This window comes from Phodopus roborovskii, unplaced genomic scaffold (assembly GCF_943737965.1).
Source record: "Phodopus roborovskii unplaced genomic scaffold, PHOROB, whole genome shotgun sequence".
Lineage (NCBI taxonomy): Eukaryota > Metazoa > Chordata > Mammalia > Rodentia > Cricetidae > Phodopus > Phodopus roborovskii.
This window is the reverse complement of record NW_026125295.1, coordinates 14,369,502-14,390,000: the sequence shown is the minus strand read 5'-3', so window position 1 is coordinate 14,390,000 and position 20,499 is coordinate 14,369,502. Positions and strand designations below refer to the sequence as shown.

At 52.4% G+C, this 20,499-nt stretch overlaps 4 protein-coding genes across 4 annotated transcripts; 3 read left to right on the top strand and 1 right to left on the bottom strand.

Annotated features, from left to right (window-relative positions):
- Window positions 1–2,337: 2,337 nt before the first annotated feature.
- On the top strand, window positions 2,338–6,880 carry Tmem115 (transmembrane protein 115). Its single transcript, XM_051204986.1, has 2 exons — window positions 2,338–3,670; window positions 6,060–6,880. Exons 1-2 carry the CDS (start codon window positions 2,820–2,822, stop codon window positions 6,262–6,264), a joined length of 1,056 nt encoding a protein of 351 aa, XP_051060943.1. The 5' UTR covers window positions 2,338–2,819; the 3' UTR covers window positions 6,265–6,880.
- A 950-nt stretch (window positions 6,881–7,830) lies between these two features.
- Window positions 7,831–10,467, bottom strand: LOC127237006 (transmembrane reductase CYB561D2). Its single transcript, XM_051205027.1, has 4 exons — window positions 10,306–10,467; window positions 9,754–9,907; window positions 9,265–9,302; window positions 7,831–8,659 (listed from the first exon to the last, which is right to left on the bottom strand). Exons 2-4 carry the CDS (start codon window positions 9,878–9,880, stop codon window positions 8,156–8,158), a joined length of 669 nt encoding a protein of 222 aa, XP_051060984.1. The 5' UTR covers window positions 9,881–9,907; window positions 10,306–10,467; the 3' UTR covers window positions 7,831–8,155.
- Window positions 10,468–10,540: 73 nt separating this feature from the next.
- Nprl2 (NPR2 like, GATOR1 complex subunit) lies at window positions 10,541–14,066 on the top strand. The gene is made up of 11 exons (XM_051204952.1): window positions 10,541–10,728; window positions 11,240–11,331; window positions 11,409–11,577; window positions 11,733–11,841; window positions 12,192–12,328; window positions 12,418–12,515; window positions 12,859–12,895; window positions 12,989–13,082; window positions 13,157–13,274; window positions 13,494–13,636; window positions 13,722–14,066. The coding sequence occupies exons 1-11, from the start codon at window positions 10,651–10,653 to the stop codon at window positions 13,787–13,789; spliced, it is 1,143 nt and encodes a 380-aa protein (XP_051060909.1). The 5' UTR covers window positions 10,541–10,650; the 3' UTR covers window positions 13,790–14,066.
- Window positions 14,067–16,034: 1,968 nt separating this feature from the next.
- Zmynd10 (zinc finger MYND-type containing 10) lies at window positions 16,035–20,452 on the top strand. The gene is made up of 12 exons (XM_051204922.1): window positions 16,035–16,265; window positions 16,515–16,623; window positions 17,913–18,029; window positions 18,117–18,170; window positions 18,293–18,430; window positions 18,535–18,623; window positions 18,718–18,818; window positions 19,023–19,195; window positions 19,418–19,543; window positions 19,631–19,752; window positions 19,846–19,971; window positions 20,071–20,452. The coding sequence occupies exons 1-12, from the start codon at window positions 16,174–16,176 to the stop codon at window positions 20,144–20,146; spliced, it is 1,323 nt and encodes a 440-aa protein (XP_051060879.1). The 5' UTR covers window positions 16,035–16,173; the 3' UTR covers window positions 20,147–20,452.
- The last annotated feature ends 47 nt before the right edge of the window (window positions 20,453–20,499 follow it).

Genomic DNA, 20,499 nt, shown 5'->3' with positions numbered 1-20,499 from the left:
AACATCTCAAGTGGCAGGGCTTAGAGGGTGACCTGATGGTAAAGCACCCGCTGTGCAAGCCTGGGGACCTGAATTCAGATTCTCGGCACCCATGTAAAAAGCCGAGCGCAATGGTCTGTTACCCCAGCACTGGGGGCTGGGCAGCATGAAGAGTGGTGACAGGCAGAGCCCCAGAGTTCATGGAACCAACTAGCATAGCTGGACTGACGAGCTCCAGGTTCGGTGAGAGGCCCTGTCTCAAAATACAAAGTGTCGACAGTGTGCGGTGACACATCCCCTTAACTCCAGCAGCGCAGAGGCCAAGGCAGGTGGGTCTGTTTGTTTGAGGCCAGTCTGGTCTATGTGGTGAGCTCCAGGCCACCATGGCTGCACAGTGAGAGCCTGTCTTAAAAATAAGTAGGAAGTGACAGAGGTCAACATCCAGCATCCCTCTCAAGCTACCATACACACATACTCACACAAGAGCATGAGTGCCTACTTATACACACACAGAGACAGAGAGAGAGAGAGGGGTTAGCTGGAGGGAAAACAACACACATAGCTTAGGGCAGGGTTGTCAGATCAAGCCAGTTCTGATTTGCAGATAATTATTAGTTGTTTCTTTCGAGGCAGAGCCCCATGTAGCCCAGCCTGGCTTCAAACTCACTATATAGCTACAGATGGCGATGGCGTCGAACTCCTGATCCTCCTGCCTCAGTCACCCAACTGCCAGGATTATTGGCATGCACCACCATCATCCAGACTCTGATGAATTTTTAGTAATAGGGTTTTTGGCCTGGTGGTGGTGGTACACTTCTTTAAACCCAGCACTAGGGAGACAAAGGTTGGCGGATCTCTGAGTGTTGAGTTTGAGGCTAGCTGGGGCTACACAACAAGTTCCAGGACAGCTGGGGACACACAGAAACCCTGTCTTTAATATGTATGTATGTATATATGTATTTATGTATGCATACATATATGTACACACATACATACATACATTTGGTCCTTGATTGCTACCACTCACGTGGACCACTGTCAATATTGACAGTGTATCATCTATCTATAATCTGTGCTATCACTTTGCTCTGAATAAACTTATTCTTGCTTCTTTGAGGGAAAGTGGTTTGTTAGTTGTTTTGGTTTGGTGTGTGTGTGTGTGTGTGTGTGTGTTTAATACTGCTTGGGACATCATCCCTGTGAAAATTGTTTATTCAAAATTCAAATTTGAGCAGTTGACTCTGTTTTGGTTATTTTTTGTTTTGTTGTAGGAATGTTTCTCTCTCTCTTTCTCTCTCTACCTCTCTCTCTCTTTTGACAGGGTTTCTCTGTGTAGCTCTGGCTGTCCTGGAACTCACAGGGATCCACCTGCCTCTGCCTCCTGAGTGCTGGGATTAAAGGCGCGACCACCACCCACTGAAGCCAAACTTAACAAACACTGGTATGTGCACACAGTAGGAACCCTGACTCCAGACAAAAATAAAGGGTGGAAGGCAGTTTTGAACACACAAGCACTTAGTTGTACTGAGATCAATAGCCGAAAGGGGTTCAACATGTTATAATAAAGTCCCTGGTCATATAATTAATCACATTTTAAAAATTGCACTTTTTAAAAAAAGCAACAATATGCCGGGTGGTGGTGGCACTCGCCTTAATCCCAGCACTCAGGAGGCAGAGGCAGGTGGGTCTCGAGTTCCAGGCCAGCCTGGTCTACAGAGCAAGTGCCAGGACAGCCAAGACTACACAGAGAAACCATCTAGAAAACCAAAGAGATGGGGGAGGGCGGGAGGGAGGGAGGGAGGAAGGATGGATGAGAAGAGTAGCTATCACCATTTTTAAGATCTGTGAAATCACACTTCAAAAATGTTCGGGAAGTTGGTCAATATCACATTGACTCCGCATGACCGAACAAGGGTTCTAGCCTTAAACTTTTATTTGCCAGATCACGGAGTTTCTCATTAGTTTACACACATTGGCATAGCACACCAGACCATTCAACATCCTTATGTACCCACTTTAAAAAACACTGCTGTACCTCTACAAATTACAGTCACTCTCCTCCAGAGAATTCAGCAAGTGTGTGGTCCAAGGCTGTGCTGCCTCCCGATCCCGCGCACTCAACACCTCGCTTTCCCAGATCAGAGATATAGGTCCCCACTTCCCTAACCACACACACCCCACACCCCATTCCCAGCAAGAGCTAAAGGAGTCAGGCCTGAGAACTACAATTCCCAAGCACCCCCACCTTACCCTCTCCAGGACCGGTGGGCCGCACGGCTTCTGGGAGTTGTGGTCCTATGGGGACTTCGTATCCCAGCATGCCGGGGAGCCGGAAGGCAAGCGCTCAGAGGGCTTTCCGCCGCGGCGGCCGCCGGGGGCGCGCAGGCGCGGCGCCCCTGTTTGTCGGCCCCGGAGAAGGGAGGAGGTGCCGTCAAGTCAAAACCCTAGCCCACAAGGAGCTAAACGATCTTGACTTGGGCCGCAACAAGACACCAGTACCCCGCAGAGTCTCAGAGTGGATGGAGGAAGTGCTGCCTTGAGATCAACGCTAGCACTGCCGACCTGGCCGCTGGGCCTACCGGCAGGCAGGCAGGCAGGCGTGCCCAAGCGGCCCAGGGCCTAACCTCAGGTCCTCGGCCAGGGGCATAGGCTCCGGCCTGGCAGCAAGGCTTTCTCTTCCCCTTGGAACTACAGCCGGACCAGACCGGAACCAGAGCCTTCACAGAGACCAGTGAGTAGCCGGGCCCGGGCCTCCCGTCGGGGCCGGACTGGGACGAGGCCCCGGGGAGGCCCCCAGGCCACCTTCCTCACCTTCCCTCAAGCCGACGTCCACCGGGAAGATGCAACGCGCCCTACCCGGCGCCCGCCAGCATCTGGGGGCCATCCTGGCCAGCGCCAGCGTGGTGGTGAAGGCGCTGTGCGCCGTGGTACTGTCCCTCTATCTACTTTCCTTCGCCGTGGACACGGGATGCCTGGCGGTCACCCCAGGCTACCTTTTCCCACCCAACTTCTGGATCTGGACCTTGGCCACCCATGGGCTGATGGAGCAGCACGTGTGGGACGTGGCCATCAGTCTGGCCACAGTTGTGGTGGCCGGGCGATTACTGGAGCCCCTCTGGGGAGCCTTGGAGCTGCTCATCTTCTTCTCGGTGGTGAATGTGTCGGTGGGGCTTCTGGGGGCCTTCGCCTACCTCCTCACCTACATGGCTTCCTTCAACTTGGTCTACCTGTTCACTATCCGTATCCATGGCGCCCTGGGTTTCCTAGGTGGTGTCCTGGTAGCCCTCAAGCAGACTATGGGAGATTGTGTGGTTCTGCGAGTGCCCCAGGTCCGCGTCAGCGTAGTGCCCATGCTGCTGCTGGCATTGTTGCTCCTGCTCCGGTTGGCCACACTGCTCCAGAGCCCAGCACTGGCTTCCTATGGCTTTGGACTGCTCTCCAGTTGGGTGTATCTTCGATTCTATCAGCGCCATAGCCGAGGCCGAGGGGACATGGCCGACCACTTTGCTTTTGCCACCTTCTTCCCTGAGATCCTGCAGCCTGTGGTGGGGCTGCTAGCCAACTTGGTGCATGGCCTCCTGGTGAAGGTGAAGATATGCCAGAAGACAGTGAAGCGCTATGATGTAGGGGCGCCGTCCTCCATCACCATCAGCCTCCCAGGCACAGACCCTCAAGATGCAGAGCGGAGAAGGTACCGTGAGCTCTTCCAGAATCTTGGCTAGTAGACTATGGGTGGTCACATGTCACCCATTGAGGAGCTTGCTCTACATAGGCTAGAAGAGAACTGCAGGCAGGAGTTGGGGACTGCGTCACAAAGAGGATTCGGGAACTCAGTATGGGAGTTTACGGGCTCTAGTGTGTGTTTCTCACCACCTGGGCCGCTTAACCAGTCTACAGACGGCCCATTGCCTTGGTCTTGCCTCAGAATTTCTAAATTCCAGGCACTGGTCCCGTAGGAGACAAAAACTGTTGGTCCCTTTCTCACCGAGTTGGGAACGGGGAAGAATGTCTGTGTCCTCAAGTGTTTCCCTTCTTCTTAATGTAGGCTGGTTGGGGTGGTACCAGATTTACTCCTCTTTCAGGCATATGTCACCAGACATAGAGGGACAGGCCAAATGACCCACTGCAGGAACCCACTGGCCACAGCAGCCAGGTCTGAGACCTTTGCATCACCTGTAACCCAGGATGTCTGTATCAGTAATTCTGGGGCAGTATTCACAGGACACCTCAGCTAAGGCAGGAGAAAGCCTTTTCAATTCACTTCTTACTTCCTTAGACCTGCAGACTCTTCAGTGTGCCCAGCTCTGTGTCCAGTGTTATTCCTGGGACTTTTCTGGTCGTCTCTCACAAGCCTACTCACAAGCATTTGTCAAAGGGTGCTGCCTTTGCTCACCTGTAAAACGGGTTCCTGACCTCAGTGGAAGAATTTTCTCAGGGTTATTCCACTGATGCTGTGGAGTTGAGTGTAGAGCTTCCTTGAAAGAACTACCAGCCAGGCATGCTGCAGGCCTAATTCTGAGCCCTACAGCTTGAAGCTTTTTGTGGGGGAGTTCCTAAAGACAATTCCATCTTGACCTCATTTAGTGGAGGAAATGGACTGGAGGGCTGAGCTTTTTGCTGTTAAGATGGGACTGGGCCAGAGGTTGCCCTTGCCCCAGTGAGAGGTCTTGAATGGCTGTGGTTGACTGGTCATTCAGAAAATCACTGTCCAGGATCAAGAAATGGACAGAAAAGGAAGAGTGGGGATTTGGGCAGCAGGCATAGTCTGATGGTTCTCGGCTTACATGGAGTGGGTATTATTCTTCCAAACTATTTGTTATCTGACTGTATGTCACTCAGACCCAAAGGGCCACAAGTAGGAAATGGGGTTTCCTATAGTTCTCTGGCCTGTGACAAATTGACTACTGGCAAGGACATCTCCAGAAGCAGCCTGGGGAGTGACTAGGAAGGAGTGTGACTCGGCCAGGTTGGAGTGTGTAGGGGTTTTAATGCCCATGTCCCTGTTGTTTTTCCTTGGCATGGTAGAAAGTTTGATTTTGGAAAGCTATAGGATAACTGCCTTTAGTGGTAAATGGGCTGAGCCATCAGGATCCTCTGTGACCAGCTGGAAGCAGTCACTTCACCCTCTGTGGGACCTTGTTCTCCACTGAGGCTGTGTAGCTCAGTGTATAGGGCACATCTTCCTTGAAGGAGTTTACAGCTGGTGCCCAAGGCGTGCAGCAGGTTAATTCTGGACCCTACAGCTTGAGTCTTTTTGGGTGTCTACAGAAAATTTCCAGGTTTATTTTCCCACCTTCTTTTCTAAAGGATGAAAACAGGCTCTGCCCTGTGCTGTGCCCATATGGGCTATTTCTCTTCTATGAGGGCTCTGCTTGGCCTAGGTGGCTTTGGAAAACTTCTAGGAAGGTTATTATAGTTAAGAAGGGTGAAATGATCCAAGTTGATGCTGCTTCATTAAACCCTTCCTTAAGGTGGAGGATGGGAAAAAAAATTAAAAAAAAAAAAAAAAACACTTCCTTAGCTTAGCCTGGTGAGACAGGCCTATAATCCCTGCTGCTCAGAAGGCTGGGACAGGAGGTTCATGAGTTCGAGGTCTGCCTGGCTACAAGAGTTAGCCTGAAGCCAGCATGAGCAATTTCATTAGCAAGACTTGGCCTCAAAAAAAAAAAAAAAAAAGTGGCTTTTTGTTTGTTTTAAGGGCTGGGAATATAGCTGGGAATACTTGCCCTAGGTTTAATCCCAAGAACCACAAAAGTAAATGACCCTGTCCCAGGCTATGACACCAGTGCACAGGCAGTCTCCAGGGGCTAGGACACCTACTGTCTGCTCTGAAGGACTAGATCCATCTTTAGCCAACAAGCTCAAAAGCATCCCTGGTGTCCTGGTAGGTAGGCTGCAGCCTTCTCGGCCTGGAGGTGGCTTGGCTCTGAGGGAGCTCCTCATTCTAATTGGCAAAGCAGACCCTGATCTGGTCTCTTGGACCTTAAGGAAGAGAAACCGTGGGATTCTGGGTGCAAATCTCTTTGGTGGGAGGAAGGTTGCAGAGTGTGATCTGTCTTTTCTTTCTTTTCTGGCTTTAGGCAACTGGCCCTAAAGGCTCTCAACGAACGGCTGAAGAGAGTAGAGGATCAGTCTGTCTGGCCCAGCATGGATGACGATGAAGAGGAAGCTGGGGCAAAACAGGACAGTCCTCTGCCCTCAGAAAAAGCTCCCACACCCCCAGGGAAGGGGACTGCCCCAGAATCCAGTCTCATTACCTTCGAGGCAGCTCCCCCAAAACTTTAACTCCAGACCTGAGCATAGCTCCTCTCTACGCCCATGCCTTCCCTGATATGTCGCAGCCACTCCAGGGCACTGACTGCTCTGAGGAGGGGGAAGAGGGCCTGCTGGGGGTTTCTTTGGCCTTCTGCTGTTTCTTGGCAACACTACATGGGACCCTTGCTACCTGGTTGCAACTCCAGACAACCACAGTGCCAGGTATGGGGCCTCTGAGCATCGGCCAGTCCAGATCCCCATCTATGGTAAGATTGTACCTCAGCAGGTACAGTTCCTCACCAAGGAAGCGGCTACAGGGACACTGGTGTCACAGCTGCTAGGTCAGCCCTCACATCTGAAACTGGTTGCCAACAGGCCTGAGCCAGGCAAGGGTTTGTGTTTGCCAAAAATGTTCTGGGGGCTCAGCCAGTATGGGCCTACACACGTCTGCCCACCCGCAGACTGCATTCTTGCAGGGTTTCTTGTGCCCTTCTGCTGTGGCAGTGACTGCATCTAGCCAGAGACACCACAGCTCCCAGATTTTCTACAGAACCAGCTGAGTGGGCAACCAAGCCCAGACTCACAGTATCAATAAAAGTGGTTCTTTGAGGTGTGGCTCTTGGGCTCCGTCAGGCCACCTTGTGCAGCCCTCTCGTCCCTATCAAATGCAAAATTAAATGTGTTTTCTAGGTCCTAGGGCTCAGGTCCATGGCAACTCCACTGGCTAAGAATTCCATTGCCTCACCTCTTGTCCGCTACACGCCTGCTGCTAAGCAATCTTGTCAGAGCCATCACCTCAGCCCCTCACTCCTTTTTTCTCTCCCTGTGCAAGAGCACCTGACAGCTGAAGGCCTCCCTCCCTGTCTTAGCAGGGCATGGTGGCACATGCCCGTAACCCTAGCTCAAGCAAACAGCTGAGCCTGCAGCAGCTGGAGCTCAGTCAGTCCAGCACTTGCTTAGCATCTACAAAGCTGTATGTTTGATCCCTGAACTGCATAAGAGGCATGGTCTATATACACATGGTCTATCTGTACACACCCATAATCCCAGCACTCAGGTGGCAGCAAGAGAATCTGAAGTTGAGCTGTCATCCTTGGCCACATAGTGAGTTCAAAGCCCACCTGGGAGACATGAAACCTTGTCTCAAAATCAAAAGGAAAGTTTTTTTTTTTTTTTTTTGCTCATGATTCAACTTTCTTTTTAGACAGGGTCTTACTATTATAGCTTTGGCTTGCTTGGAACTCACTTCGTTGACCAGGCTGGTCTTGAACTCACAGATCCACCTGCCACCATCAACAACCACGGTTCAACTCTAAATGGTGCCCTGTGTGTGACACCTGTGGAAACAGTCCATTTCCATCCACTATCACTGATCTAACCCAGACTCCAGCAGTTAGCTAGAAACAGCTGTACTTTCCACTTGTCTGCTAATGCACTGGGTGTCGTAGGAAGCGTGGCTACAGGGTTCTGAGAACTCATGTTCTGTGAGAACTCCCACCAGTTAGAGGGGTCCCCACCTCGCCCTGCTGCCCATATTCTCATGTTGATGGCATTATCAAGAACCATCCCCAACTGAGCACTGATCCCCCATCAGTCTTTCAGTTTACTTGTTTTGTTTATTTTGCTATTTTTCATCCATGATTTCTGGACATAGCAGTACAAATATGAGCTGTATGGCTGGGGAGACAGTGTTGCAACCCAGCTTCATCCAGGCATGTGATTCATGCTCCCCTGGGTGGACAGCAGGAAAAGAAAAAAGAGACACTCTAGCATGAGGAGCAGAAATGTCACAGATCTACCCCCGAGTGCCCTAGTACCTGAAGTGTTCCCTGACCCCGTCAGCTAAGAGGGTCTGACAGGCTTCCAGCCCCAGGTCCTATGCTGAGGTGCAAATGCAGGCTTCCTGATGGCTGGGAAGTGCTCATGGTTGGATCCTCTTGCGGTATAGGTAGGCATTGCTTACTTGATTCATGATTACCAAACTGGTGAGGACAGGGCACAGCGCAGCCAGGTACCAGGCGCCACCAGTGACAGTAGCAGTAAACCAGAGCGAGCACATGCCCAACAGGAGGCTGGCACTACCCAGCAGGTAGCCCACCAACCCAGAGGTGGCATGGTAGAGCTTCAGTTTGGCCAGAGGCCATCGGGGCAGCAACTTGGGATACAGCAGCCCCAAGCCCCCTGAACACTGCAGACCGGCCCACAGCACAGCTAATAGCCCTGCCTGCCCGTGTCGAGTGGCCAGGTGTGCTTTGCCAAGCTGCTCTTTGTGGAGGATGACAAGACCTAGACCCAGCAGAGCACAAAGTAGGGCTAGCAGCTGAAGCACCCAGTGGCAGCGTGCTCGAACCTTCCGTGAGAGGGAACGCAGCAGTGAACTCTCCGGAGAGAACATCAGCAGTGCCTCCGTCATCAGGAAGGAGAACTAAGGAGACAGAGACTCAAGTGAGAGTACTGTAATCACTCTAGACAGCCCTCCAGGCAGGTGCACTCGGCCCCACCCTCCCACGTTCCCTTCCCCGCAAACAAAATGCTGTGTTTGGTGTAACACGGAAGGCCCTGTGTGGGGAGAAATGTCTGCCCTGAGTGAGTAGTTAGGGACAGCTGCCTCTCCAGACTTCTTCCTAGGTAGTTTTCTGAAATATCACCTCTGCTACATTGCAGCAGCAGACAAGGTTTGAGACGTGGCAGTTATAAATGATTCACAGGATTTGTTTGCCTCCCATGGGGCTGGGTACAATTTCTTGGCAAGAGCTGCCCATGTGGTGCCCGGTTTCAGGGGAAATGATGCATCACCATAAGTTAAGGTTTTTTGGGACAGAGCAATCTTCATGGCTGCAGGTGAAAGAAAGCCTCACTTTGTGCTTAGGTGAGCTTCACCCATTTGTCCTGAACACTGTTTTTCAAGCCCTGGATATATGTCAGAGCCAGTAGTTGGCATGTGCAACTCCTCTAAACTGGCACTAAATGGGCCACCACCTATGCCCACATTCTACCCCTAAAAGCTACCCAGATCCATCCACTACTTACAGCCAGAGACATAAGAACAGGGTGCCAGGAGAATAGACCTGCAATGAGAAGAGGGAGTCTCAGGGAGCCGAGGAAAACAGAAACCAGCATATCCATCCCTACAGCTGAATGTGGACAGCCCACCCATCATCCATCACCTAAGGAGGTACCAAAGTGTGAACCCCCCCTTGTAACAAACTCATCTTACCCATCCCCTATTCTCTTCCTGGGACAGAGCATGTTCTGCCACTCTCTGGCAGCTCCTTCCTCCAGCATCTCCATGAGTCAGGAATGAAAATAACAAGTCAAAGAAAGAGAAACCATGTACGCTATGAAGCTTGGCAGAAGCCCCACACCGACCTGCTCTCCCCAGGACGTTAATTCAAGCACAGGATATTCCTCAGTCAGATAACCCTGTTCCCACAAGTTAAGCCCATTACTTCCTATTGCCTATTTCCCCAAGAAAATTGGCTTTTTGCTTCCCATAACTCAACTATGAATTCTACTTACTGGAGCCAGGTCTGGCAAGAACAGCCACAAAAATGGTAAAGCCCAAGGCCACAAGGTGGGCTGCAGCCCCAGAAGCAGTGCGCAGAGCTCGGTAGATGTGCGACTCCGTCTCCACAGAAAGGGCCATGGTCAGCCCAGCTGATTGCTGTACAGCCTGAAAGCATCGTAGGCGTTGGCAAGGGTGCCCACTGTCCACGCCTCTCGCCGGGGACACTAATTCAGGGCAGGAATGCCACCGTTTTTTTCGGAGGAGTAATGACAGGAGCAGAACAAACCAGCACCAAGAATAGTCCCAACTTAACAGAGTCTGCCTGTCAAACCTGTATTTGAAGTGGTACTGATCGCACTTTCCAGGTAGGCTGCGAAAGGACACGTAAGACTACAAATCCCAGGATACAACACGTCATCACTAGCCAGAACGGAAGGCGTGGAGCACTACGGGAATTGTAGTTCCCAGCTACTTTCCTAGCTAAGCGTGAATCTCTTTGCACATTGCCTCCCCACGTGCACCTAGAACGCTGCACTTCCACGGTAGGAATTTTCCTTCCTCACCTGCTTCTCAGGTTCGACGTAGTGACTTCCTCCAAAATAAACTGGACCCCCAAGCCTGCCAGCCGCGCCACCGCTCCGGTACGGTGGCGCTTCACTTCCGGGTGCGTTGTCTACCCACCCAAGACTTCCTGGGACAAGCCCCCTCCCATCCCATCCAGCGCCAGCCACGCCTCTTGAGTCGCGCGGCCGCGCAGGCGCTGTTGAGCTGACGGCTCTTTTGGTTTGCGTTCACGAACCTATGTGACCTAGCCCAGGCTTCTTTCTCTTTTTGGCAGGTGTTCCCAGGGGTGGAGACGACCACCGCAAAAAAGACAAAGGATTACAGACTCGGGACCGGTCAGCGCCATGGGCAGCAGCTGCCGCATCGAATGCATATTCTTCAGCGAATTCCACCCAACGCTGGGACCCAAAATTACCTATCAGGTGCCTTCCACACTCCTGGGACTGGGCGAGGAGAGGGATGCTCTCCGGAGCTCAGCTAACTGCCTGGAGGGGTTGTGGGTCCCTTGGCTGCATCCAGGCATGTCTTTCCATTCACAGATAACCTTGAATGGAGAGGATACATAGACCCAGGTCCCTGGTTCCTAGCGTGGGGGTGGAGATTTGCCACACAGTTTTTGTGGCAAATCAGACTATAGAATTCAGGGAGGTGATAGGTCTCATGGAGGTTTAGATGACGCAAGAGAATCACTGGATTGAGACACAAATGATTTATAAAAGTTAGGTGAGATCAGAAAAAGTATTTCAGGCAGTGAGAATAATGAATGCAAAAGCCAGGAAGCTTTCCAAAACATAGCATGTGTTTGGAAACACAAAGGAGTAGTACGCTGGGTGGCTGGGGGAAAGAAAACAGTGGAGGACTTGTGCCTGGGTTGGGATATATACCACCCAGTCCCAGCATCTCTGAAGGACTCTCGTCACTGCCCTTCCCCAGGTCCCTGAGGATTTCATCTCCAGAGAGCTGTTTGACACTGTCCAAGTGTACATCATCACTAAGCCTGAGCTGCAGAACAAGCTTATCACTGTGTGAGGTCCTAGTTTGTTGGGAGCAAAGGGGGCCCCAGATTGCTTGGGGGCGGGCTGACTCTGCTCTACCCATCCAGCACAGCCATGGAGAAGAAGCTGATTGGCTGCCCCGTGTGCATTGAACACAAGAAGTACAGCCGCAATGCCCTCCTCTTCAACTTGGGCTTCGTGTGTGATGCTCAGGCCAAGACTTGTGCTCTTGAACCCATCGTTAAAAAGCTGGCTGGCTACCTGACCACACTGGAGGTCTGCAACAAGATGGGCATGGGTGTATGGCAGGCATAGTTAGGGAAACTGCCCCTTCCTGTGTCTCCAACCCCCAACCTCCAACAAGTAGTTCAGAGGGCAGCCAGCTGGGGGCTCGGAGGTATACTCAACCATCTTGTCCATGTTCTGTCTAGCTTGAAAGCAGCTTTGTGTCCACAGAGGAGAGCAAGCAGAAGTTGGTGCCCATCATGACCATCTTACTGGAAGAGCTAAATGCCTCTGGCCGGTGCACTCTACCCATCGGTATGGGCAGCCTCTACCGAGACAGCGTGTGAATAGAGGAAAGATGGGAAAGTACAGACATGAGCACAGCCACTGCAGGGGAATAAGATTCTTGGACAAATTGGTGGGCAAGAAATAGCCATGGGTTGAAGCAATGATGTCTGAGGGTTCCGTATACAATGGGGGTTGAAGGAGCAGCCAGCAGAACATTCTGCCCCCTCTCTTGGCCTTGGTTTCTTTTCCGTAAAAGAGGATGGATGATCCCTTCCAGGATCCACCTGCCTGCCTCAGTTAGTGCTGGGAGAGTCAGGGCGTAAGTGAGGGCCCCTTGGGAAAGATGACACTGAGGATGTGGGTGGGGTCCCCTGCAGATGAATCCAACACCATCCACTTGAAGGTGATCGAACAGCGGCCTGACCCTCCTGTGGCTCAGGAGTATGATGTGCCTGTCTTTACCAAGGACAAAGAGGATTTCTTCAACTCGCAGTGGGACCTTACCACACAGCAGGTATGCTAGCCCTCTCAAGTATTATCAGCTTGGGCTGTCCATACCTTAGCTTCACCCCACCCTTGCTGACCCTGCCTTGCTCTTTACAGATCCTTCCCTACATTGATGGATTCCGCCACGTCCAGAAGATCTCTGCTGAGGCAGATGTGGAGCTCAACCTGGTGCGCATTGCCATTCAGAACCTGCTGTGAGTGAAGACACAGTTGTGCCCATTACAGGCCTCCAGTCAGAGGAGGCAAAGGACCCTGGGTGTGGGATTAGAGGGCCTCCAGTCAGAGGAGGCAAAGGACCCGGGTGTGGGATTAGAGGCCTCCAGTCAGAGGAGGCAAAGGACCCTGGGTGTGGGCATTAGAGGGCCTCCAGTCAGAGGAGGCAAAGGACCCGGGTGTGGGATTAGAGGCCTCCAGTCAGAGGAGGCAAAGGACCCGGGTGTGGGATTAGAGGCCTCCAGTCAGAGGAGGCAAAGGACCCGGGTGTGGGTTTGGGAAGGCATGGTATTTAGGAGCTAAGCACACCTTTCTTCCCCCCAGGTACTATGGTGTTGTGACACTGGTATCCATCCTCCAGGTAGGTGAGGCTGGGATACAGTGAAGTAAAATGTGAACTATACGGCTGGACCAGATCAAGCCAGGCTCATGTGCCCCCCCTGCTGTGTTCTAGTACTCCAATGTGTATTGCCCAACGCCAAAAGTCCAGGACCTGGTGGATGACAAGTCCCTTCAGGAGGCATGTCTATCCTATGTCACCAAGCAAGGTAGTGGCAAACCCCGGGGGAGACTGATCTGGGGAGGACAAGGCCACCTGGGAAGCTGACCCTGGCATCTACAGGACACAAAAGGGCCAGTCTCCGAGATGTATTCCAGCTGTACTGCAGCCTGAGCCCTGGCACCACTGTGCGAGACCTCATCGGACGCCACCCCCAGCAGTTACAACACGTTGATGAAAGGTCAGAGGGGCGCTGTCAGGCTTGCATGATGGGTTGACATGTCTTGGGTCTCTCTGGGGGAGCCTTGAGGCAGGGGATTCCCAGTGAGTATCGACATGTGGCCTGGTGGATTTCCTGGAGATGATGAGCTTGGAGGGCACCCTGGCCCATAAGGCACTGAAAGAAAGGGTTAGCTAGGCTCAGTTAGGGCATTGACTCTTTCCCCGACCATCACTTCAGGAAGCTGATCCAGTTTGGGCTCATGAAGAACCTCATCCGGAGACTACAGAAGTATCCCGTCCGGGTGTCTCGGGAGGAACGGAGCCACCCTGCCCGGCTTTACACAGGCTGCCACAGCTATGATGAGATTTGCTGCAAGACAGGTGCGGCCAGGCAGGTCAGGCTGGGGGAGGTGAGGGCTGACTGGCCATGCTAAGGCCGCTGACATCACCCCCCTCACCCCACCAGGCATGAGCTACCATGAACTGGATGAGCGACTAGAAAATGACCCCAACATCATCATTTGCTGGAAGTGAGGCTGGCTGGCTGGCTGGCCGGAGCATATTACTATGGCTACTTGCCCCTACTAAGCCCTCATTCGTCCATGGGGTCTAGACAAGTAGGCTAGTGCGTATGGTCTGAAGGTCAACCTCGGTTTTGTAAATAAAGTTGTCCATTTCACTCTGTGGAAAATTGAGTACTGCCTCAGCCAACCACTAACAAGCATTGATTGGGTGGGCTAGCTGTGCCAACTAGCCTGGCCTGGCTGGAGTGCCATCTAGTGGACAGAAATGACAATGGACAAGTAAACAAGGTCTGGTTTGGTCTGGTCTGGTTTGGTTTCTGTTTTATTGGAGGATTGGGGGGTAAGATAGGATCTCACTATGAGCCCAAGCTGGCCTTCAGCTCACATAAATTTTCTGCCTTTGCCTACCAAGTTCTGGACCAAAGGCATGCCCCACTACCTGGGCACATCTAGGTTTGCAATGTGTTTGGTGTTTTATTCTGTGCGGGGTGTGTTTTGAGACAGGATCTCATGAAGCACAGACTGGCCTGGAACCTGCTGTGTAACGGATGCCCTTGAACTGTCTCCTGTGTATCAGGGTTATAGACCCTGTACCCGGTGTGTACAGGGCTGGGGACTGAAGCCAAGGCTCTGTTCACGCTAGGCATGTACTCCACCAACTCAGCCATGACCACAGCCCTGGGCCTGTAAACTGAAAGAACCAGAGTCAGATGGGAGGAAGAAATGCTCCAGATTAGTTTGCCGAGAAAGACCTCACTTGGGAGACGTTAGCTAAACCTTGTGGGAGCAAGAAGAGTATTCCAGAAGAAATAAGTTCAAAACCCTAAAGCAGGCCCAAATGTGGTAATGCATTCTTGTAATGCCAAAACTCAGGAGGCTAACACAGGAGACCTGCTCCTAGTTCAAGGACAGCTTGGACTACACGTGTTTAAAGCCAGCCTGGGTGACATAGTGACACCTGTCTCAAAAAGCCAAAGGAGAGTATGAGGAACTCAGAGGAGGCCATGAGGTTGGAACATGGAAACAAGCATGGTGTTGTATGCCTGAAACCCCAACACTTGGGAAGCTGACAAAGAAGGAAAATGTGGACCAGCCCAGGCTCTGTAGTGAACTCCAGGTTATCTTGGCTATATAATGAGACCCCCGTCTCAAAGAAAGAAGAGAGGCCACTAGAAAGATGGCTCATCAGTTAAGAACACTATTCTTGCAGAAGACTGGAGTCTAGTTCCCAGCACCCATGTGGGACAGCTCACAATTGCCTATGACTCCAGCTCCCAGGGATTCAGTGTCACTGGCTTCTGTGTGTAAGCATTCCAGCTCGGATAGAAAAAGGCATCCTGGCAGCTGAGAGCCAACGGGTACCACAAAGGCACACTGCGCAACAAACCTCACACGAGATTTGCTGGGAGGGAAAAAAGCAGGGGGGCGGCTGCCTCCTCTTGAGCAAGAAACACAGCAAACTGAATAGGAAGCAGGGCTTATATAGAGAGCTTCTTGGGAAGAGGGTAGAACTTTCCGTGGTGGAGCTTTCCAGGGTGGAGATTGGTGGCATTTCATGTCCAGAGACTGGGCTGTTTAGTCTGCAGGGTGGGGGCGGGGTCCAACAGTTAGGGCAAATAAGAGTATTGTGTGGGTGGAGCCTGGCCCCCAGGGGAGGGGCCTGGTCACCGGTGTGGCTTGCACCATGGGTACCTGCACATATGTGCACAGACACAAGCGTGATTTTAAAATAAAAGAGGAAGGAGAGGGAACAGAAACTGAAGCACGGAAGTAGGAGAAGGGGCAAGAGGGGGTCCTTCGGAGCAGCTGCTAAGTGCTGTGATCTGGAGAAATGTAAGGTGTCCCTCTTTAGGATTCCTGCCTGCTGGGCTGAGCATGGGGACACAAGGCTTTAATTTCAACACTAAAGAGGCAGAGCAGAGGCCGCTGGATCTGTCTCTATGACTTGGAGGCCAGTTTAATGCCTAGATTACAAAGTCAGACCCTGTCTCCAAAAAATAAAAATAACATAGAAGACTCGACTGCTGGGTAGAATCCATTATGCAGCTACATCGGTCGTGTGAGAGACCGCTATAACTACCCCATGAGATGCTGAGACAGTGCAGTGCAGAGCAGAGGATCAGGAGTTACTTACTCCCTAGCTGCTCCAGCCCTGAGGAGGTGAGGCGATTGTGCTTTAAGTCTGGGGCTGCTCATTGACAGTGAGGTGGGCGTGGCAAGCGGGGCATCAGAACAACTGTACGCAGGCGCCAAGCTCACTCGTTTCCATGGGGACAAGTACCCACGCGGGCTTCAACGGCTTAGCAACTGTTCTGTCCCAGACTTTGATCCCGCCACTGTCAGTTTCCCCAATTCCGACTGCTGCCCGAAGCCAAAGGATTCTTGGCCCCAGACATGGGCGACCTGGAGCTGCTGCTGCCTGGGGAGGCTGAAGCGCTGGTGCGCGGCCTGTGCAGCTTCCCGCTGCGGGAGATGGGATCTGAAGGGTAAGGCAGCTGCAACAGGTGGGGTCACCCGGTCCTTTAGTGGAGGAGCTTGGAACTGACTTGGAGAAGGGGTTACCGATTTGAGGGGCCTACGGGTGGGAGGCAAAGCTCTTTGAGATAGAAGTGTACGGCTTCTGGCGCCCCTCTGGCCTCAGGATAGGATCACATAGGCTTCAGTAGACCCAACCCCCACCCTTACCCCCGTTGCACATTTGTACACTCAATATACACACATGCCTTCGGGGGCAGGTGGAGTAAGCAGCATGAGAACCTGGAGAAGCTGAACATGCAAGCCATCCTTGATGCCACTGTCAGCCAGAGTGAGCCCATCCAGGAACTGCTGGTCACCCATGGAAAGGTATGCCAAGGTCACAGGACTCCTGCCTTCCTACTCTACCTTCTGGGGACACTGGGCACCTGTTCTTCCTTCTGGCCTGGTATGCCTGTCATTCTTAAATGAGAATGAAGAATTGTTGGGTTCGTTTTATGAATTTTGAGATCTGTAACCCAGGCTGTGGTTAGCTCCCAACCTTCCTGTTTCTGACTCCCAAGTGCCAGGATTGCAGGCATGCATCACTGTGCCTGGCTACATTCCTATTGCGCCCTAGGTGGATCTGAGGGATAATTAGGGAGACAGTCCTGGGTCCCAGAGGCTATCGGGAGAGCGTCCGAGTGCTAACAGCACCCTGAATTGAGACCAACAAAGAAGATTCCTCACTAAAGAGGAAGCAGGGCTTTCCACAATGGGAAAAGCAGCTTTTCTGACATAGGAGAAAGTAGAAATCAGGAAGACGCCTGCTGGAGGAGGGGCCAAGGATGGCACTAGTGTGTGGAAACAGGGTTCCTCTGCAAGAAAAAGGCAGAGCTGGGCACTCGGGGATACTCTGGGATACTCTAGGATACTCTAGGATACTCTAGGATACTCTAGGATACTCTAGGAATAGGGCATGGTAAAGGCCTAAGAGTGAGGCCAAGGCACACAAGGCACACAAGCATCTTGGCAGGCCAGGGGACAAGGGCCAGAGTAAAGACATCAAGAGGAGTGCTGGAGAAATAGCTCAGCAGTTAAGAGTACTGGCTGCTCTTCCAGAGGACCCAGGTTCAATTCCCAGCACCCACATGGCAGCTCACACCTGTCTGTAACCCTGAGATCTGACATCCTCACAAAGACATACATGCAGGCAAAATACCAATGCAAATGAAATAAAAAATATTTTTAAAAGGGCTGCTACAACTGGGAAGACTAATTAAAAGCAAAAAAAAAAAAAAAAAAAAAAAAACAAAAAACAAAAAACAAAAAACAAAAAAACCACAAAACAAAAAAAGAAAAACCAAAAACCAAACAGGACATGAAGAGGAGGTCTGGCCTAAAAGGGATGCCTAGATGGAGGGGATGGGATAAGGTGCAATAGGGGTCATAAAGGTCATTCACAGGAAACCTGGCTGCGGTCCCTTTAGAGGGAGATATGGAAGCAACAGGAAGTGAAGGCCTAAATTACGGCAGGGACTTTGAGGGTACTTATGGAACCTAAGGGAGTCTGAGGGCCCAAGAGAGTTGGAGAGCTAAGCTGGGCTAACGTGGGCCCAGAAGAGCTGTGAGGCCAAGGTGGGTCCATTTCATCTCTGGTCTTCTCCTGCCCTTTGCAGATCCCAACGCTAGTGGAAGAGCTGATTGCCGTGGAGATGTGGAAGCAGAAGGTGTTCCCAGTGCTGTGTAGGCTGGAGGACTTCAAGCCCCATAATACCTTCCCCATATACATGGTGGTGAGCTGGGCCTTCAGAGAGTCCTGAACCACGATCGCTAACGGCCCCTGTCCCTCCCTCACAGCCCAGCCATGTCCTCTTTGACAGGTACACCATGAGGCCTCCATCATCAACCTTCTAGAGACAGTATTCTTCCACAAGGTGAGGCACTATCCCTTGGCTAGAGGCCACTTCTGCGGACAGAGCCTGGTGGGACGTATCTGTGGGGGAGGGCATCAGATACCAATATCACATACTGAAATATCCCCTCCCTGAACCCCCAGGAGGTGTGTGAGTCAGCAGATGACAAGGTCTTGGACCTAGTGGACTATTGCCACCGCAAGCTGATACTGCTGGTAGCCCGCACTGGCTGTGGTGACCCATCTGAGGAAGAACGGTCCCAGGACAGTACTCCTATGCAAGTAAGTCAAGGTTTCCTGGAGTTGGCAAAAACCTCAAAGTGAGTCCTCTCAGGCCTCCGCAGGCAGGGAGGGCCAGATACTATGTGCCTGTGCCCCACCACCAGGAGCTGCAGAAACAGGCCGAGATGATGGAATTTGAGATCTCCCTGAAGGCCCTCTCAGTACTTCGCTACATCACAGACTGCGTGGATAGGTGGGCCACCCTCCGGGGCCTGGGGCATACAATAAAGGGGGCTGCAAGACTTGGCCTTTGCTTCTGCTAACCCCTCTCTCATCCCTACCCCTAGCCTTTCCCTGAGTACCTTGAACCGCTTGCTCAGTACTCACAACTTGCCCTGCCTCCTGGTGGAGCTGCTGGAGCATAGTCCCTGGTGCCGGCGGGAAGGAGGTAAGGCCTAAGACCTAACTGGCTGCTTCCAGAACATCCTTCAGGGTTAATGGAAGTGGATAGCCGGACAGTATACACATAAGGATACAAAGGCGGGCTAGATTTTTGACTCTGAGGCAGACAAGTCCAGTGAATTCACCTTGTCCTGACAAGTCTGGTGGCCCAGGCAATACCTGCATCCAATGAGCTGGTTCTCCTCCCCAGGCAAACTGCAGCAATTTGAGAATGGCCGCTGGCAGACAGTGCCCCCCTCAGAGCAGCAAAGGCTAAACAAGCTGGACGGGCAAGTGTGGATCACCCTGTATAATCTACTGCTCAGCCCTGAGGCCCAAGCCCGCTACTGCCTTACAAGCTTTGTTAAGGGACAGTTGCTTAAGGTGGGGACCCTACCCATTCCCACTGCCACCACCACTACCCTGCCTCACCCCCATTGCATCCCTGCCTGGCCCTGTCCTCCTTCTGCAACTTGGGCTTCAGGTGACATAGGAATTGGTGAGACATAAACCCTCCAAGAACCCCCAACCCAACTTGGGGACTCCCTGTCTTTTGACCTCTGGCCAGGACGTGTTTCACGATGGCCTTCCCCGGATACCTTGCAGCTTCAGGCCTTCCTCACGGATACACTTCTTGACCAGCTGCCCAACCTTGCGGACCTGAAGGGTTTCCTGGCCCACCTGGCCCTGGCTGAAACCCAGCCCCCTAAGAAGGACCTAGTGTTGGAACAGGTAGGCACCTAGAAGGTTAGTTGTTCAGGACCACGTTCTGCTTTGCCAGCTCCTTCCTCTCTCTCTCTCTCCATTACATTCTCTTAGATCCCGGAAATTTGGGATCGGCTGGAACGAGAGAACAAAGGCAAGTGGCAGGCTATTGCCAAGCACCAACTGCAGCATGTATTCAGCCCCTCAGAGCAGGACCTTCGCCTACAGGCACAGAGGTAAGGTGTGCTGTGTGCATAGGACATAGAAGGCCTGGCCACGGTGGGAGTGCTTCTGTGCCCGTTATATTCAGATCTTGGCCCCTCCCCCAGGTGGGCTGAAACCTACAGGCTGGATGTCCTGGAGGCAATAGCTCCAGAGAGACCCCGCTGTGCTTACTGCAATGCAGAGGCCTCCAAGCGCTGCTCCAGATGCCAGAGCGTGTGGTATTGCTGCAGGTAAGGGGGATCCCCTGACCTTAATACCCCTAGGCTCCAACCCTGGGTCCTTACACGAGCACTGTCAGACTCATGCAACCGGCCGCCCACCCCCCGCAGGGATTGCCAAGTCAAGCACTGGGAGAAGCACGGAAAGACGTGTGTTCTAGCAGCCCAAGGAGACAGAGCCAAGTGAAGGCTGCAGCTTCTGGCGGCCAGAATGTGACTCTGAGACTCAGGAGTTCTGCCTGGCCCCTGTCAGACCTCAGTTTCCTTGGTGGTGGGCACATCTGAGTCAAGTAGAGCTGCAAACCGCCACCACTCCCCGACATAAACACGAGCAAAGGTTCTTCACTTCCTGCCCCACCCCACGAATACGTAAAGAAGAGAATCAGGCCTCAGCATCAGCAACTGGCAGACAGGGTTGGGGGGGGGGTGTTAGCAAGGGCCGGATGTGGAGACCCTTTTCCTTTATTACAGTAAAGCGGACTCACGAAACGCATCACGCATCAGTGTGGCGCTTTTCAGTCGTCGATGGTGGGGGGAGGG

Bases quoted from the DNA above. Each gene is read 5' to 3' on its own strand.
- Tmem115 (XM_051204986.1), top strand. From the start codon at position 2,820: ATGCAACGCGCCCTACCCGGCGCCCGCCAGCATCTGGGGGCCATCCTG. The intron at 3,671-6,059 runs GTACCGTGAGCT...TTCTGGCTTTAG, and splicing joins CAAGATGCAGAGCGGAGAAG to GCAACTGGCCCTAAAGGCTC.
- Zmynd10 (XM_051204922.1), top strand. From the start codon at position 16,174: ATGGGCGACCTGGAGCTGCTGCTGCCTGGGGAGGCTGAAGCGCTGGTG. The intron at 18,171-18,292 runs GTGAGGCACTAT...CTGAACCCCCAG, and splicing joins AGACAGTATTCTTCCACAAG to GAGGTGTGTGAGTCAGCAGA. The intron at 18,431-18,534 runs GTAAGTCAAGGT...CCCCACCACCAG, and splicing joins AGGACAGTACTCCTATGCAA to GAGCTGCAGAAACAGGCCGA.
- Nprl2 (XM_051204952.1), top strand. From the start codon at position 10,651: ATGGGCAGCAGCTGCCGCATCGAATGCATATTCTTCAGCGAATTCCAC. The intron at 11,578-11,732 runs GTCTGCAACAAG...TGTTCTGTCTAG, and splicing joins GCTACCTGACCACACTGGAG to CTTGAAAGCAGCTTTGTGTC. The intron at 12,896-12,988 runs GTAGGTGAGGCT...GCTGTGTTCTAG, and splicing joins CACTGGTATCCATCCTCCAG to TACTCCAATGTGTATTGCCC.
- LOC127237006 (XM_051205027.1), bottom strand. From the start codon at position 9,880: ATGGCCCTTTCTGTGGAGACGGAGTCGCACATCTACCGAGCTCTGCGC. The intron at 9,303-9,753 runs GTAAGTAGAATT...TTCTCATTGCAG, and splicing joins TCTTGCCAGACCTGGCTCCA to GTCTATTCTCCTGGCACCCT. The intron at 8,660-9,264 runs GTAAGTAGTGGA...CTGTCTCCTTAG, and splicing joins CTGTTCTTATGTCTCTGGCT to TTCTCCTTCCTGATGACGGA.